Genomic DNA, 19,142 nt, shown 5'->3' with positions numbered 1-19,142 from the left:
GCAGTGTAGTCTCCGTTTCTAAGTTCACAAAGCATTCAAGTGCCAAATCATGAGTTTAGCCCATTTGAAGAAGTCTAAATCTATATATTTTCTCGGTATCCACATGTTATTTACAGGGTCTTATTTTCCCTGTAAAGCGCTTTAAAGAATGGGACGTGCCATCCCAACAAATTAACAACCCAGAAGATGTCCACAAAGTGAAAAACTGTTCAAAGTGGACCACTTTATCAAATATTCTTTAAGTGTTTTTACTTCAAAAGATTCATCAACTTCATTTCAACTTCCACGCGAGCTGTATGAAAAGTTTACATGCTGTGAAGTCAGTCGCTGCACAGAAAATATTATGTTGTAGGGAAGTTCAGGAACTTCCCAAGGTGAAAATTCCTCTGGGGACCTAAAGAAAGTAGTTTTTTTTGTGTGTTTTGTTTTTTAAAGTGTATTCCCTGCCTACCTTCCTGCACTGTACTAAAGTTGAGCATGCTTTAGGATTCAGAGCACCAGTGCTTGAATGTAGTGTCCCGGTCTCTCTTCTCCTACTCTTGTGTGAACTTTAACCCTCCCCGTCATTGCACTATGAACTGCGATCCCAGCTGTCACAATATGCAAGCCTTTTATTGACGCCTGTGACCTGTGACCTTCCCCAGACAGGCTTCATCCTTCCCTCCCCTCTCTACTCAGCCCACCCTGGCATTACATAACATACACACAAGCCTTGATAGACACAGGCATTGATTCAGTATAACGCTTGCACATGAAGACCTTCGAGTTTTCAAGGACACGTCTTATGTTAACCATCAATTACAAAGGAACCATTTTTGTTGCTTCTGAGGTAAATAACCTCCGTGTTTGAAGGTTAAAGCACAAAGAGACTGTAAAAGCCATCGGTGCCCCATTTACGCAAGGGCACCTACACACTTCCACGTCTTTGTATGTGCATACGGTTGTTTGCCTCTGTGTGTGGAGTTGAGTTATTTTTACCCAAACATACAGGTTTGCTGCATATTCTTGCAGCAAACCTCATCATTTTTGTGTGTGCCTGTGTGCTAATGTGCACGTGGTGATGATTCTTTTTTTTCTCATTAAACTCCTCAAGGACTGACAGTAATGCTGTGATGTTGAATTATTAGTCACTTCTGGACCTGTTGCAGTGAAAACAACATAATGAGCTAAACCTCATTTGCAAGGTCAAACCAAGTGGAAACCAAAACGGAGGAGGCTAAAGGCACAGATTCCTCTTAACGCAGTTCTCATAATGTCCACTTTGGTGGAAAAGACCTTAAATTTTTGGGAGGCAGGTCTTGCAAAAACGTCCTAGTGTAATTATACAACTTCACAGTAAGTGAGCTTTCCTTAACTTTAAGTTAAACTGATTTAATATTCCTGAGGTTCGCTGATATATAATCATCTGCAATTATGAAAAATGTAATTTAACTGCAATAAAGGCAAGAAAGCACAAGTAGAGTAATAAATCTATCTAAATATTGTTATTTGTTAGGATAGCAAACTAAGTTAAAGTTTTTATACCCAAATTTGAGCCGGCACACTGGACTTCTCTGAGAAGTCTGAAATTAATCACTCAAAGCATTCAACCACTAAAACTAATTTTTCTGTTCAAGACTGCAAGTAAATAAATGTAATTTGGCACCTTAACCCCAAAATAATAGGATGCTTTATTATTTTATTTATTATTTTCAGCTTTTTTTGTAAAAAAGAGTACACAATGTTCATATTTATGTGTTGGTAGTTGGAGATCTAACTTTTTTGGTTCCTGTTCAACTGAACATCTACACTACAGAACTGTCTATGCTCAAGTACATAACAAACGGCGTGTCAACTAAAAATGTAAATAAACCTACACGACTAACATAAATTGAGTCACGCTGCACAGTATTTATTACCCTATTTAATATAGGTAAGGAAATGTTTCTATTTACAGTTTGAATGTTTTAGCAAATGTTAGAAAGGATCCTGTGTATTGGCTCCCACTCATTCGCCACTCACTCTGAGCTCCTTTCATGCTCTAAGATGTGAATTTTTTATCCTCCAAACAAATAACAGCATGGCACTGAGTGATAAACCTGAAGCAGAGGCAAAATAAAACTGGAGATGATGTCAGAGGCACTATATCAAATGCGCAGTCTTAAAGTTCTGACTGAAGTTGTAAACCATGACATTAGGATGAAATGTTTTGCAGCGTCTCATAAAGGCTTGAGCAAAAGAGTCTCCAGGAGAAACAATGCTTCCATGACTTCATTTGAATTGTAAATACATTGAATCTTTGTGATTAAGTGCCTTGTAAAACATACATCTGCATTTACTAGTCAACTAGCAGAGTTAGCACTTGTGTTAATGTGTGTGCCATTGCTGCGCTGACATCAACATAGCGAAAAAGGGCAGCAGGTGGAGAGAGTGAAAGCGATGGAGAGAGAGTGCATGAATGTGCGTGGGGGTGTTCGAGCCTGCCCGCCTGCCCAGTGGCAGTCACATTAAGATGAAAGGTTTCTCTACCCAGGTGGAGGTTGCATGTTGGAGGAAGTCTTGTCTTTGTGGAGTATGTGTGTGAGTTTGTCAAACCACCTATATGAACAAAGTGACGGCTGACTGGTTTAAAGGTTGGCGACAACTAAAAATCCTCTACACTTCTCATCTTGTGTTTTTTAAAACTTGCTTTCTGTTCAAAATTACCAGCAGCGACATCACAAATATGAACAAAAGTGCATAAAGTACATATCTGAGTGGTAGCAGACAGCTACATAGGAAGACTGCATTTTTATAGCACCAACAACACAGTACGCAGGTGCCTTCAGCTGTCCCGAGGTTAAAAGAAGAAAAGTCCCTTTTTTGAGTGTTTCATAGCGTTTGCACGCATACGTGGCTGTGTCACATCTTTGATCCACTATTCTGGGCTCCTATTGCATGTCCCTTTTTGACTACCTAAAATGAGAAAGGGAGATGAGAAAGCGCAGGTGGGTTGGTGTATCTGTGGATGTGGTTTCCAGCTAGCGACACATATTGTCAAGCTAAAACTGGATACTTCCAAGTGGCCCCGTCCATGCGCAGGTGGTACTTTTCAGAGACGGCAGAAGCCCCCAACCACCAACCACACAGCACTGCTAAAGAAGTGGGGGCTGTCTTTGTGCATGCTTGTGTGTGTGCGCACGCATGAGCTAATCTCCAATGCTGGCTAGCTGCCAGAGCACTTATCTAACTGTGATCCACAGTGCTACTCACTGTGACTCCTAATTATAGACAGAGGCACTCAAACAGACACATATACACACAGTTTCTACATGCTCTCCTGTGTACCATTCACGCTAATGAAGCACTCTCCCTGAGGAAGTAGCCACACTCCTCTCTCCTCCTTAATGGAGGCCACCAAGACCACCTCCTCTTGCAGCCTACCTCTTAGCTTTCTACTCATACAGAAAGTTACCAACATGTGTACGCCATTTGTCAGACGGAAGTGGGAATGAAAAGAAAACGAATAATACAAATGCAGTGATAACTATAGAAATGCAGTGAGATGTGGAGCAAAACGGAGGGGATGATCGAAAGCTGCCATGGGGAGTGCAGGGGAAGACTGAGAACGTCTGCCAAGAAGTGGAGAAGCCAACAGATAGAGATCATGTTGAGGGAACGGACAGCGGGGGACTTGGAACTGCTTGTGAGAAGAGCAGAGAAGGAGGAGAAGAGATGGAGAACATTTGTTCTGTTTACTTATTGAGATCCAAGATGCATGATCACAATCCTTTTACAGTCCCAGAGGCTTTTCTCTTTGTCCCTCTATCTTTACATCTCCTTTCCTCTCATTGTTTCCTCATTTATCCCTCTCGGTCGTTTTCATTCCTCTCTCATTGTGCTCCTCCTCCCCCATTCTGTCATGTTACAGCAGAGTGAGAATGGCACGCAGTCAAATCCTTAAATCCTTCGAGACTGGGTTAGGATACGTTAACATATGATAAGTCACTGTGCCATATGATATATTCGATAAAAACTCTGAAGGCTTTGTGCCAGTTTGTCTGGGTGAAGGCAACTTACAGTTGGGCGACATATTAAAGAAGAAAATCAAACCCTTAAACCTTACACACACTGATGTTATCTGATTGTTATGTTATCCTGTGAAGGGCATTTTGGTGCCATGTTTTGGGTACACTTGCTCCGTAGAGGGAAGTGCAAATCAATATGATGCTGTCCTGAGAGCTCACCTTTATCCTGTGACTTGTCGAGAGGCCTAGTAAAATCAATCACAGAATGCACTGAAGTCGTTCTTGGCCTTTCTTACTTTGTGTTGTTTTTTTCTCCCCTGTAGTTTGTCACCCACATAACTTCCTGTGTCTGTGCATTAAGGAGCTATTTGCAGTTTCCCAGCACAGCTTTCTTAAAAGTATTCCAAGAGCAGGAGGCAACAATACAATTAATTTGACTTGCTTTGTATGCCCCTCAAAGCTTGATGAAAGATTCCCAGGCGATGCATAGTTAGTTCACTTATGTGCCTTAACTGCGCCTTCCTCTCGCGTCCTCTAAATAACTTTATCAAGGTAACACCGCTGCTACCACCACCACCTCTCTCTATACATAGTGCTGACAGAAGGGAACAAAGCAAGCAGGACGGGACAGAAGGGACTGTGGTGGCTACTGCTGCGTGCCTCTCATCCAGGCTAACCCCACCTGGCCCCAGGGGCAGTGCAGGGGAGAGTGGGGGTTGACAGCAGAAGGTGTGCTTGTGTGTGGGACTGTGCATCTAAGAAAGAGGAACAGAGACAGAGAGAGTGTGCTTGTGTTTGTGTGGGAGTCTCTGATCTGTGTCCTCATGTATGGCTTTCTCCCCCCGGGCAGGGCATAACAGCACAGGGAGGCGGGCACCTAACTGGGCACAGATGGCAGCGACAGACAGACAGGGGCGGTGGTGATATAAACACGTTAATAAATAATTATCTGTACAGTGACACTGGGTACAGCGGAGTTGACGGGAGGGGGAACTGCAGGACAGGAGGGGAGAAGGAGACGGGTGGGGGTGGACGTGAAGAAAATGGACAAAGAAGGATTTGAGAAGACCGGGAGAAAGAGTGACAGAGGAGGTAAAGGAAGGAGGCAGGATAAAAGGGTGCGAGAGAGGATGAAGAGTAAAGAAAACCAGGAGAATCTGTCAAGTAAAGGACAAAGGAAATGAAGAAAGAATATGAAATTATGAAGAAAAGTGATAGAAGACTAAAGTGTGTGTTTGTGTTTGAGAGCTCCAGTAAATATTAACAACGGTTGATATTGATATTTATTTAAAAATGTATAAGTTAACACAGTTTGAGCAAGTGAATCTAAAGCTGCCGTTTCACTATCTAGAGATTTTAAGCCGTAGTAGCTGGAGTGCCAGAGTTTAAAAGCTAAAACCTCAAAGGCAAAATCGTTTTTAGTTTTGCGTCTATAACTCCATAAAGGAGTTATGGTGGAAAACAAAATAGAGAGATGAAACGCCAGGTATGAATCCGTGTGAAGGAAATAAGAGGTGGAGAGAGCAGTGGGAAAGGATTCAACATCAGACAAGAAAAAGAGACAAGACGGGAGCGAGGGTAAAGACGAAGTGGGATGAAAATTGAGGAAACATGACAGGAAAAGAGGGAGTCAGTTACTCTATGTTGAAAGGCAGATGAAAGCAATACTCTGCTGTTCAGTGACAAGTCAGAGGGGAGGCTTTAGGTGGACAAAGCATCTAGTGGTGTGTGTGAGTGTGTGTTTCTTGCCCAGTGTGTGCCACATCATGCATGCAATCCTGCATGCGTGTGTCGTCCGCTGACCTATAACTGCTTTTATCTGTAATGAATGACAAGAGGGCCTCTTGGCTCTTTCTCTCCTCCTCATATGCCGTCTTCCCCTCCGTCTCGCTCTCTTTTTCTAGTACCTGTTTCGCTTCACCTCTGTCGCTTTAGTCTCCCCATCATTTTTCTCTTTTCTCTCTCCTTCCTGCACCTCCCCGCTCTCCAAGCTTTCCGCTGCAAACACCCTATCTGTGGTCACTTATTAATATATTTGAGTAGCAGGTTAACATAATTAGGGGTGTAGAGTTTGACTGCAGAAGGCTCGTGGGTGGATGCCGGTGCTCCTGCTGGCTCTCATCGACATTAGATAAGTTCTAAAAGGTCGAGACCAAATTAACATTTTAACTTTGGGCGTCGAGATGCAATCCTCCCTTTCCTTCCTTGACTTCTTAGCTCCTTGCTCATTTCCATTTTTCTCTTTTAGCTACAGGAAGTCACATTTTGCATATATAGTGTTTCCTATAATAGATGATACAGTCACAGCCAGTGCATTGACAGTCACAGCCACGGCGCATTACTGTATTGTAAGTTAGCTATATGCCATATTTTTATTTCCCATGTTGCTTTCTACAGCCCTCTTAGCATTCACTTTGAATTCATCATTAATTCATAACATCTCCCATCCTCATTGGCTATTCTTCAGCTTGAAACGATCAAAGAAACAAGGATTGTCGGGAAATGGCCGCATATGTAGCGAGTCTCCAACTTGAGATACAATTGTGTCTATGTCTTTTACGTTATGCCAGCTCTTCCAGCTGGTAGATAATCAGTACATGTTAAAGGGCATTTGGCTTTCTTGCACATAGGTGTATTGAAAAGGGCACACTTTTATTTGGTGTGTAAAGCTAAAAGGAGCCTTGGCTTCTCCGCTAGAAAAAAACAAGAGAAATTGCAACAGTTTGTGTTCACACACACACAGAAGCAATGTCAAGTAAGAGGGACGGTGTCCCACATGAGAGTTACTTGCTTTCAAATGACAGGGAATATAATCTTGTCTGACAAAAAGCTATGTTTTCAGTATCAGACGTTTGTTATCTTTAAAGTAAAGTATAAAGGTTTTAGCTTTCTCTGTTGAGCAAGACAGCAGCTGCAGTCTGTTTGGCGTTCCAACACTTGCAATGGATCACAGCCCTAACCCAGTTCTGCAGGTATAAAAATACCCATAGAAGCCAGTACAGTGTTTTTTTTCCCTTGGTTTTTTTTTTCTTTTTAAATTTGTTCATCCACTTTTCATCTTCATGCTCTTAGGGTTGTAAGCGCTGATCATTTCTAAAAATTTCCCTTCATTAATATTTTTTGTGTTGATATTTGTTGTTGACAAACCAACTTAAGCAGACATGTTTCCGTCTATTTTTAACATAACGCTTGGCAGTATGTTTTGGCATGGTATAGCCACGTTCGAGCCCAGGCGCCATGATTTTTGCGCCAGCAGTGTACAGCACGACAAAACTGATAAAGAAAATATTGGCTACTGTACCATTTGCAAGTTTAAAATACTGATAAAAACAGCCTTCACCTATAGAATAGGTTGCGAGGGCATTTTCTTAAATCCTAATTTAGACTGGCACCTTCATTCCTTATCCCTTTGTCCTCTTCTTTGATCCTCCTCTCATCTTCCTCCATTCGCCACTGTCCCTTTTCCAGACCTCCTACTGTCTTGGCATCCTCTTCAGGTGCTGCTGCCTTTCATGGTTCCTCTATCTCTGTGTGTTTACCTCCCTTTTCATTCCCCGCCCTTCATTTTTAGGCCCTCATTACTTCTACTGACACAGTTTTCTTATCTTATGGTGCATTTTGAATGAGTGTTTGTCTTGTGAACGTGCTGTGTGCTTGCATGTTTTCTTGGTGGATGTGTTGTTGTGTATTGTAGAAAAAGGCTCCAGGTTTGCATCTGCTAAGGCCAGCTTTATTGCAGTTGTGAGAGCATATATGTTTATTTATGGACTCATGTGTTGCTTTGATGGACCTTTGGTGTTATCTTGCTTTACTACACTTTAATATCAGTGCATAATCTACATGTAAAGGATCTGATTAGAGTAAAGGAGCTGATCTGATCTGATCCTCAGTACATGGAGAGGACTGTAATATTCAGCTTTGCACTGGGACCACATTCACACATGCTGTTTCCTATCCCCTCACGCTCATCTCTGTTTCTTCTCCGTGCACCTTCCTGCCTACGTTCATTCGTGTTCTTGCATTCATTTGTGTGTATCCCATGTTCATATTCAACTACATTCGTCTCACTACACCATGTCTTTTGTGTCTTCTCTTATGTTGTCCATCCATACGCGTCTACCTCCATTTGTCCGGAAGCAGTAAGCAGCATGGTATGACGGAGGAATGCAACAGGTATGGGTGCGTGAGTTGGGTGACACCACAATCCTGGGTCTGAAAATTGCTTTGCCCCAATACTATTTGTTTTTATTGCATTCCAGCTATAAATTCAAGATTTTATACCACATCTGTTGTGAAGGGCACCAACATATAAAAAAAAGACATGAAATCTATGTGGATATCTCACTCCTTTTTTTTTTTATCTTTCCATTATTTTTTGTAATTGATTGATCTCATCTGGCAGGCCACAGACTATGTAATGGTCTGTTCGCCCTCTAGGCAGAGATAAGCTCACAACTGGCCCAGGTTTGTGTGTGCCATCTGCCATCTATCCATCATTTCTCTAACCGTTCATTGCTTAGCCTGTTTCTCTCTCCAATCAAGACAGCTGAACATTTGATTTACCTTCGTTATAGTAAATGTGACCTCATGGGTGTACTCCAAAGCCTTCTAATTCTATGTAGGTCTCAGTGCTCTCAAGTGGCTCTCTTAGCCCTGCCAAGTCTCCTCTCCACCTCCACTCTCAAAGATGGAAATCAAATTCCATCTGTTAGTCTAACAGCATCTGTGAGAATTCAGGAAAAGGGGAAAAAAAGAAGACAGTGATTGATTGTAGCAGGACGACCACTTCAGACTGCTGAGACATTATTTTCACTATTCATTGACTTGAGATCAATTTAACAGGATAGTTTCTAACTGTAACACAATAAAAGAAGTAACTTCTTTAATTTCGCATGATGATTTCTGGCATAATTTTCTCTTTGACAAGCTCTGTACTAATATGAGCAAATTAAAAGATATCTCTCTCCATCTTGAAAAGATTTACAGGACAATTTATTAACTCCGACACCAGTTTCATTACCCATCTCTCATAATGGTATGTGAGAATGATGATTTGATAATCCTATTATGTCAAGTTTGATGTCCCTAAAATAGCCATAAAATTCAACATTCATTATCTCCTTTTCTTGTTTAATCAGCCTTTTTTTTTTAAAATCTTGTTGTACACTCTACATGATTCTTGTTTGAGCTATAAAAAAATCAACCAGTTTGACTTACTATTGATTTGCATGCCCAAACTACCTGTCGCCAAGTAATTTATGCTGAGGGAAGCTACCGGTTGGCCATTTTGATTGATGGCTGGTGATTTGCATAGCTGTGATTGCACTGCATTTTTTGACTGACTTAAGTGTCAAGACTCATCTCAAATCAAATTTGTCACATAATCGAACTGCGTTATACACATCGCACAGCATGTATATGCTTATTTGATATACCTGAAGGCACAAATGAATCATAGGAATGAAGTTTTGTTCCTGTGGAAGTGGACATGGATGTCTTTGTTTTCCTTTACCGGTTGGATTCTTCTTCCATCTATTGTTTTGGCCTAAGATGCTTTGTTTTTAGTGTAGATCCCTGTTTAAACAGAGGTACATTATAGAAGGTCAGTCTGTGGCTTTTATACAAAAGCAACGCTGACATCTAACTAAATATTTCTTCTCTGTATTTGTGTGTCGTCTATTAGATCCAGAGCTATTTGTGATGATATTTTCATCAGCTCACAGAGACAGTGTTCAGCAATGAGCCTAGGCAGATAACAGCGTCCTCTCTGTGCATTACCCTGTATTGGACAAAATAGTCAGAGTTAGTCTGATTTGATTTTTAAATTGGCCAGTACGGACAAGGCTGAGCAAATGGTCTAATGAAGAGAAAACGCGGAGGCTTGTTAGCGTAATCAGTTTGGAGCTGACTGAATCGGCCTCTGAAAGAAATTCAGTATTTCACCACTGAGTGGAAGGCCACGACGCTCAGTTTGTCTCTAGTGTTTTATCAGGGAGAAGTTAACATTTTGTCTGCCCTTTTCTAATGATGTGACATGTTTTTCCACAGCTGATGATTTCAAGAGGTGTTTCTGTCTGACTGTGATAAATATGAAACATTAACAGAACAGTGTTTAGCGTCAAGCACAAAAACAATGGTAGGCAGCTTGGAGACCTTAAAGCTAGTTATTCTCCCTTTGAAAGTGGAGTGGGGTCCTTCATTTCCTTCCTTTAGTGGTTCACAGGGAGGCAAAAACGAAGAGGCCAGCTGTGTGAAGTTGAGAGCGCGGTGGCCCTTGGAGCCCTCCAATTCCCATGTCTCTTCACCTTCCCCTGCCCCGTTCTCCAGAGTTCACTGGCTGATTGATTTGTTTTGGACAGGCAGTATTTTGGACATTAAAAATTGATTAACTGATCTGTAGTAGTGGTAGTAGAAGAAGCAGAAGATCGGTAGCTTTAAAAAGATAATTCCCATGACTGAGTATTAAAAAGTGGATATGAACACGTGCGGTTATGCTACACAAATCTGTATTTGAGGAAGAGTGGTGATGAGAGCTTTTGTGAACAGCTGGTATGTCTCAGCACATGGGAATCTCAATGGGGGAAAAGACATGAGAGCACAACAGGAAGCTACTTAAATTCTCCTTGGAACTAACCAAGCACTTCCTTTAGCTACCGTACTCTTTCATGGGCATGAGGGGATTCACACTGTGCTTCAGCCTCAGGTAAACGCTCTATTTCTTTGCGTAATTTATGGACAGCTGAGCGGTAAAAATCCTTTCCAGCATTTCATGTGTGACTTAACGTATGGCACGATATCTGTGTTTTTAACCAATAGTGACTTTAAAAAAAAAAACAGTAGCCTATGGAAAAACTTTGATAACATCACGTAACAGTCTGTGTGTGTTTTGTGAGGTTATGTGTTCCTGATGTAATACAAGGTGTTCTCGCTCGTAGTATGACGCGGACAAATATGTTAAATATTATCCATTTGTATGCGTCCTCACCCCGTCTATTGTGCACGCTTGCTCATTCCTTCATTATCATGGTAGAGCAGGTCTTTATTAATGAAGGGACATCTGTTTCATTAAAGCAGAAAGATGCCTGGGAGAGGGAAGGATGGAAGCGGTCTAAAGAGGAGCACATGCTGAGAGCCAGAATGAGACAGGACCAGACATGCAGAGATGCTTTGTGGTTACAGGGGGTTTGAGGCTGAGTAAAGTGGAAATAAAAGGCAACCTGAAATAGAAATGTAAGAAAAAAAATTAGGAAGAGATGTCAGACCCTTAGGCAGGAATGCTCCTACTGAGACTGAATGAGTCCAGCTTTTACACCCATATACATACTTCTACAGATCGCATCAGGTATCATCGTAAAAACACGAATTAACTCAGAAATACATGTAACTAGAACTAATGCTGGGCCTGGAGGTTGCAGGCTGATGCTGGTCGCAAAGACGGCGCTGCACCAAAAACCTCATTGATTGTAGTTTGCATGGAACACGCCGACACTTGATAACTACTCGCTAAAACCCTTAGTGTCTGCTGGAACTTCTCCTTAAAATGTGTCGGCTTCACTGTTGCCAAACACCTTTTATTCTGCTTACCGCTCTGTGGTTAGTAAGTGATTGTTTGCAGACAAGTTGGCATCTTTCATGCATATTGGGGGTGACCACATAAATCTGCTAATGATCAAAGCATTCGCAAGAAAGTTTTTGGTACAGCACACTTCTTGTGACTGAGTTCACCCAGTAACAGCCAAGAATTCCCCAGTTAGTTATTGGAGAATACATATTTTTTGCTAGCGACCAATGGTTGCCAGGGGTTCCTGGAGCCACTAAGGGGTGGCTGTAGCTCAGGTGCTAGAGCAGGTCATCTGCTAATCAGAAGGATGGTGGTTCGGTCCCTGGCTGCTCCAGGTTGCAAGATGCTAACCCAAAGAAAAACAGTTAGAGGTCAAGCACTCACAAACACTGCAATAAAAGATGGAATTTAAGTGGTAAATAATATTTGAGGTACATAAAGTGCAGGCAGCCAAAAGACGTGGTGTGTAAGGACAATGCAAATCCTATTGCTTTAATTATCTGTGTCAGGCGTAATATACTGTATCTCACCAAATGATAACACAACACATATCTTCTTTTTCAAAAAGAAGTAATAAACAAATGTGAGAAATAAACAGTTTCAATGTGTGAGTATGCGACCACAGGTCCACAGCCAAAGGCAAACAATTCTTCTTTGTCTCTTGAATTTACATTTGTTCAGACACCAAAAGTCTGCTCACTATTTTTAATGTTTATAATGGCGCATGGCTTTCTTTTCTCCACTTTGTTACTGTATAGCCACTTTTTGGAAATGAGAAACATATAAATATGTGAGTAAACTGCTGAAATGTGTGTTGTGTGTTGTTGTATCGGTATACTTTCGAAATATAACGTTTGCTCATATAGAATACAGTATGATTGCATATATTGGATATTTATCTTTGTAGCTGAAAATGACAGAAGGAGATACAGTTATAGAGAGCAGAAATGTAACTTTAAATTTAACTAGCTAGAAAAGCAGTTTACCTAATAGAGTTTATTCTTCTCAGAGTGATAAACGTTCAATAATCTTTCAGTGACTTTGTGTTCATGTGCATAATTAAAATAGCCACAGATGTTCACCATAGGAAGTATTGCTCCACCTTATATCCACATACCTGGCTTCTGAGTAATAGTCATTCTTGGAGCAACCATTTAGCTCATGGATACTCTTTAGGGAAGGTTAAATCAAATGCGTTTACTCTCATTTGGCATCACGACTCCACACTGCTTTCACAGAACAGATGAGGTGACATCTTCTATGTCATTTATATGAACATGTCTCCTGTAGCAGCACTACCTTCATGTAAAAACGACAAACAAATTTCCAAGGTAGGCTATGTGGCCTGGCGTACAGTTTGTATGCTGATGTTAACACCAGTGGAGGTTTGGAACTTACTCAACAGTCAGTGGCTCCACTCTGGAACTGATTCGCCTTGCTTCTTAAATACTGCCGCTCTCCAATAATAACTACTTATAGCAATAAATTTCACATATTGATGTGTTTCAGTGGTGGTGTCAAACTTTTGTCATGTGACACAGTTATTGTGACACATGTTTTTACCTTCCTGACAGATTAGGCTTTACTTTGACTTTTACCTTTAAATATTCAAATTTGGACCCTGGCAGCAGTCTAATAATGAGTTTGATTAGTTTTGTAGATTTTAGGTTGTAATGTTTGTCTAGTATATATATTTTAAAACAACTTAGTCACCAAAATAACTGCACCAACTGAAAAACACAAAGACAATTTGCACTTTTAATGATAAAAAAAAAGATAAAGCTCATACTTGTTGCACATAAATAGGTTCAGAGCAACTCCCATTGCCTAGCAGAGAGTGTGTTATATTTGCTTTTTATTTGATCGAGTAAAATGGAATTGAACTGGTGGTCGCCAACTTCAGATCTAGTGTCGTCTTAAAACTGAAAGAATAAAACATTAGACGTTTGTGGACTGGTCATGAAATAGTAAAGTTACATTGCATGTTGTTTTCTCACAATGGGGCGATTTATGTGTGTGGTGCCAGGTAAAGTATAAAAGGGTGAGAACGGTCCAAAAAACTAGTGTAAGTGTTACCAAGTGGGAGGTGGTTAGAAGGGAAACAAACAGACACAAACTGAAAGAGAGAATTTAAAATAAGTGAAAACGGGGGCAACATGTGCAGTGTTGAGGTCAGATATGGCAACAGCGGTATTACACACATGCACACACAGTCAATAGCCAAGGTCAGATCGAGTCACAGTAGGATCACAAAGTCCCTGCAGAGGACCAGGTTAGAACTGACAACTATAATTAGCCTAATTAGTGCAACAAAACCATCATCACAGTGGGTAATGACCTGGGCAGGCCAGCGAGGGTGATGGATGGAAGGATAGATGGATGAGGCAGAGAAAGAGAAACAGGTAGATAAAGAGTATTAATTAGGGTAAGACTAAGGGGAACAATGGGTGAATTAGTGAGAGCATGATGGAGAGACAGATAGACCGCATTTACAATATATATAAGAAAGGCCTTAGAGGTATGGGTGTCAGACAGGTTCACTGTTAGACACCCTTACTCAGTCTCGAATAGCCTGTTGTGCTGCCTCAGATTTTGTTCAGTTTTAAGCACAACACTCAGTATGCATTCAACTTGCGTTTGCAAGTCTCTAATCTCAAACTAGCCACACTTGCTAGATCTGAACTGATTACCTAGTTATTCCAACAGCAAATGCGCTAATTAATTAGCTGTAACAGTAGCCATTCAAGACAAATGCTAATATTGTCTGGTTCTACCTTTTTCAGCTGAGCTTCTTTCTACAGTTTTCTTGATATTTTTCCAGCCAAGCAATTAATTTAATAAATGATGCAACAGTTACTGGGTTATGCCAGTGTGATGAAAAATGAAATTGAAAGAAAGTTTGAAGTTAAAAACAAGTGTCTATTTATATGATGATCTAACATGTTAGAACTGAAGAAGCTTCTTGGATGAGAAGTGGAACATCTTCACGAAATGTAAAGAAGTCGCTTTCTTTCCAAGCTCCTTAGGCTAACTTGTTAGTTGGTTTTAAAGAAATTGTGTCAGCAGTGTTTTAAGTGCAAAAATCAACCACAAATGCAGCACCTTTATAAATAGTCTTAAGCTAAATTTGCAACTACTCAAACTGCACCGTGAAGTCAAGTGACTCACTCGCCCCCAGCCTGACTTCATATGGAATTAAATTTGATAGAACTAAAGAACATGAAAGAACATGACATGTGAGTGAAAGACTGTGACGCGCAGACACAAGGGAGAAGAAATGGCGGAATAGAAGGAATTGTGAAATAGAGTGCAAGAACAAGAGATGGAGAAAAGGAAGAGCCATAAGTTTTTACACAGGACATAAACGTACATCATTTAATAAATGGTCGGTGCAGCCGCATGTGCCAGCTGACCTTTAACTGATGTAAAGGCACATTCACTGCATGTATTACCATCTAGGGTCCTTTCATATTAAGTCTGAAGTGGAAGCTCACTGACTGAATTAAAACTGTCACAAGTAGGAACTGATGATTTGATGCTTCAACAAAGTTGATGCAAATGTTGTTTTTCTTTCATGGGGAGATGCATGCAAATAATGTATGTTTACATATGCATATTTACAACATCTGACAAATAACATTAAAATGATGCTTTTTTTTCTCTCTTGCTTAAATCTAAGAGGGGTCTAAAACAGAGTTGTAAACTAATCCTTGAACAGGCAGTTGCTTCAGTTAAAGAAGTGATGTCAAGCTGCTCTGCATCGCTCTCTGAAAATGCAACATGAAGTCTGTTAGTCATTCTTCTTAGTCGCTTTTAAACTTTTTTTCTTTTTTTCTCACGGGGGAGGATTTAGGTGGGTGGATGGATTAGCTATATAATATTGGTGCAGCTTTGCTTAAGATAAGTAAGCCAGCTATGCCGGACTATGTGTGACTAATGGAAAAGTAGAGAATAAAATATATATATATATTTTAGGTATGCATTAAGTTTGTAGTTGTGTATTGTGGCTTTAGGGTCAAGGTTAGTAACATTCAAATTGACACATTCAGAATTTCTGTCAATTTTCTGCAAACTGACCGTACAGAAGTTAGCCAGTGTGTCTTACTAGCCAGCTCTTAACTGTGTTTTTATGCACGAACAGATGAAAAGCTGTAAAACCGGAGACAAGTAAAAACAAAAAACAAAAAACAGGCAAATATTAAATATTATGCAATGTTAATCAATGCAATAACACTGCCCTTATCTTTGTTTGTCCACAATTATGCCACAGTCACCTTGGTAGCTTAAACTTTATTGGAATCGTCACAGAACAAAAACCATCCAGCTCTGCCTTCTAGCTTGCTGTGTAGCTGATAGACAATAGTTGATGCTCTGCCTAAACTTTCTAGGGTTCCCAGAGTTCACTGGACTTTATATACTATTTTGCATTACGTCGCCATGGTTATTATATACAGACCTGTCCACACATCAGGAAGTCTATTTTAAAAGTCGTGTTGATCCATCTGAGTCACCTAATAATTTTCTAATGAGCGTTATGCGTGGTGTGACCTTGTCTATCGAGTTCATTGAGTCTTTTTTCTTTTCATGCAGTAACTTTGATGCAAATCAGTATAATAAAGCAACGAGGGAGACTTGCCTAATAGAGGAGGTGAGACACTTCTGCTTAAATGAGAAAACTATGAGAGGTGATGAATAAAAAATCTTGCTGTGCTAATCTTTCCCAGTCAGAATTCCTAAAATAGTCACTATGGCCTTAAAAAAAATGCATTCCTCTGTAGCATATATCCATTTACAGCTTCATATTGCCATGTGGAAAGATGGATGCTTTTAAATTTGCATGATTTGGGATTTATTTGCGTGACTCAAAATTATGAAATTTTTTACTACAATGAGTCAGTTCTCTGTGTTTTAGATCGGCTGCTGTCGGTCTCTGTATATTAAGCTCAAATGGGCCTCAACAGCTTTAATGAGTTTTTCATTGTTCCATAATGGACAAAGAAAAATGCAAAAGGTCAGCTCATCACTGCTATTGTTATTAAAAAAGCAGCTCTTAGATAGCTGCCCTTTAAAAAGGTATACTACTATGTCATCATCATACTATGCCTGAATTAGCAACCAACGTAATACTGAGAAATAGTGTACCTCACATTCCAGCTTTGATAAATTCAAAAGTGTATATGTTTATTGAAATAATGGTGAATATGGCGAGCAAATATTTGATTTGCTAGGATGCATTTTATTCTATTTAAAGCAAAGCCTGTATTTGCTAATAAGTAAAAAATGGACCCCTGCAGAAGTGCATCCAGATATTTTAGGTTTGGCTTTAACTGCATGTATTGCAGACAGCGAGGCGTGTGTGTATGTGTGTGTGTGTGTGTGTGTGTGTGTGTGTGTGTGTGTGATACATCAGCAGCATCTGATTATCTTTAGGATAACTGGACACATGTGACTTTCCGATGCATTTTATGTTTTACCGTAGAGTTTTCCAAAGATGGCCGTGGCTCCTCATGTCTGACACATTCATTGACTTTTAGCGTGGGGGTGCATTTATTCGAAATAAAATACAGTAGCAGTGGAGGTAATTTAACAGTTTGTCAGGAAGGAAGAGAATTTAGGACATTTCTTTAGAAGGAGCTGGAGAATTGGGACATAGATAGAATATCTCAGAGTTGCCATGGGTACCAACAGAGAGGAAACAGGAGTCCCTGCAGTGTAAGCATACAGTGCTTGTAAAATTCTCCAAGGCGTTTAACCTGAAGGCCGTCAGGAACACTTCCTCCAGTAGGCACTGCAATGTGCAACAATACAGATAATGATAGGAGCCACTGAATGTACTGTTGCATCACTTCACAGTTTCCTGAATGAGTCAGTGTTAATTGGACGTGTTTACTTAAAATGTTAGCCCTGATAGTTTCACTGTGCACTGCTAGATTTTCGCCCAATTTTTGTTACCTTAATGAGGAATAAACTAGAAAATTGCTTGAATTCATTAATCCGCATTTTGAGGAATTTGCCGTTAATTGTTGGAAGCAGGCTTATTTAGAAAGCCAGGAAAGGGTGATGCAGCAATGTAATTTGTGTGTAACCATGTTAAATGCTTTGAGGTCAAGATGTCCTTTGTCCATCCTTTAAATCAGCATCAGTAATGGTATCAGTGCACATGAAGGCGTGACTGATGGCTGTATCACATCATTGTGAGTCAAGTGTATCGTGGAATAGCCCAAACAAGTGAAAAGCAGCGAGTAGCCATCCACAACTGGGAGGTTGAACGGGGCAGATTCAGACCCTCGTGGTCATTTAGAGTGTCTTTGACTTAAAAGGGTAGTGTTTGTTCATTGAGCAAAAAAGGAGCAAAATGTGTTGAACTTTTCCTAAAAATAAACTTTGGCAAAGTCTAGTTAGAAAATATGGACAGGTGTGGCTGTGGGATTGTGCCCTTGAGAAATTTTGGTTTTCTATCTACATCTACAAACTATTTAGTGAAGAATTTAGGCCAATATTTAGACTAAAATGAGAATGCAATGATTTGCAAGTCTTTTTAACCCTATATTTCATTAAACCAGTCCAAAGAAAACAAGAGATATACATTCACTGGTTGCTTCATTAGGTATACCTGTTTAAATGCTTTATAAAACAAATATCTAATGAGCCAATCACACAGCAGCAACTTCCTGCATGTAGGCTTTTATCAAGATGACCTGCTAAAGTTCAAATCAGGTGTCAAAATGACAGAGAAAGGTGACTGAACATGCCGTGTTTGATGGTGTCACAACAGAATACTCAGACCAGTGGTCTGTAACTGGTCTGTTACTGCTGATCTGCTGGGATTTCCCCACACAACCATATCAAGGGTTTAAAGTGAACGGTCTGGAAAAGAGAAAAAATCCATTGAGTGAAAAATGCAGAGGAGAATAGCCAGACTGAAACTGAGGCGACCATTTCCACAGACTCATCAAAATTGTAAAACAGAAAAGTATTGAGAAGTTGCCTGGGCTCAATTTCTGCTCTGCCATTCAGTTGTTAGATTCAGAATTTTACTTAATCCTGACAACATGGCTTCTATCGACAGTTCAAGGTGGTGGTGTAATGTATTGTCGTGTTTCAGTGAGTTCACTGTACCCCAATGCTATGCACAGTCACCAGATCTCAGTCTAATACAAGATCTTTGGGATATGGTGGAGTTGGACATCGTCTGTGACACTGTCATTTGTATATAGACCAAAATCTCTGAGGAAAGCTTGCCACAAAGAATTAGGGCATTTCTGAAGGCAACACGGGGTCCAACACAGTACTAGTAAGGTGTAGATAATGAAGTGGCCAGTGTGTGTATATTCTAATTTTATTTATATTTTCTACATAGAGTCTCTACAATGCATTATATCAATGTTATACGGTACAGTGTAACACTTTATCACTTTACGTCATTTTTACTTTCATACTACCTGAAGAATATTTCAAAGCAGTCTTTTACTGATCATCAAAGGAAGGTAGAAAGAAATACAGGGTTGAATGACTCATAGGCAGAAAGAGAAATTGATGGTCTATGTAATGGAGAGACAGAAGAAACGATGACTGACAATGAGAAACTGACAGAC

General features: G+C 40.2%; 1 protein-coding gene across 3 annotated transcripts in view; it reads left to right on the top strand.

The window, feature by feature from the left end:
• The window catches only part of ccser1 (coiled-coil serine-rich protein 1), a 122,573-nt gene that overhangs the window by 81,642 nt on the left and 21,789 nt on the right, over positions 1-19,142 (top strand). Inside the window, exon 11 of one of the 3 annotated variants that reach the window (XM_005722016.1) lies at positions 8,127-8,159. The exons of the other annotated variants lie outside the window; for them this stretch is intronic. Coding sequence (XP_005722073.1) covers positions 8,127-8,129 — 3 coding nt within the window. The 3' untranslated portion in view covers positions 8,130-8,159. The remainder of the gene's footprint in view (positions 1-8,126; positions 8,160-19,142) is intronic. 3 annotated transcript variants of the gene reach the window in all.

The sequence above is a fragment of the Pundamilia nyererei genome, unplaced genomic scaffold (assembly GCF_000239375.1).
Source record: "Pundamilia nyererei isolate P.nyererei 1_Seehausen unplaced genomic scaffold, PunNye1.0 scaffold00006, whole genome shotgun sequence".
NCBI lineage: Eukaryota > Metazoa > Chordata > Actinopteri > Cichliformes > Cichlidae > Pundamilia > Pundamilia nyererei.
The sequence above is the reverse complement of the archived record's forward strand: the minus strand, read 5'-3'. Positions and strand labels throughout refer to the sequence as shown.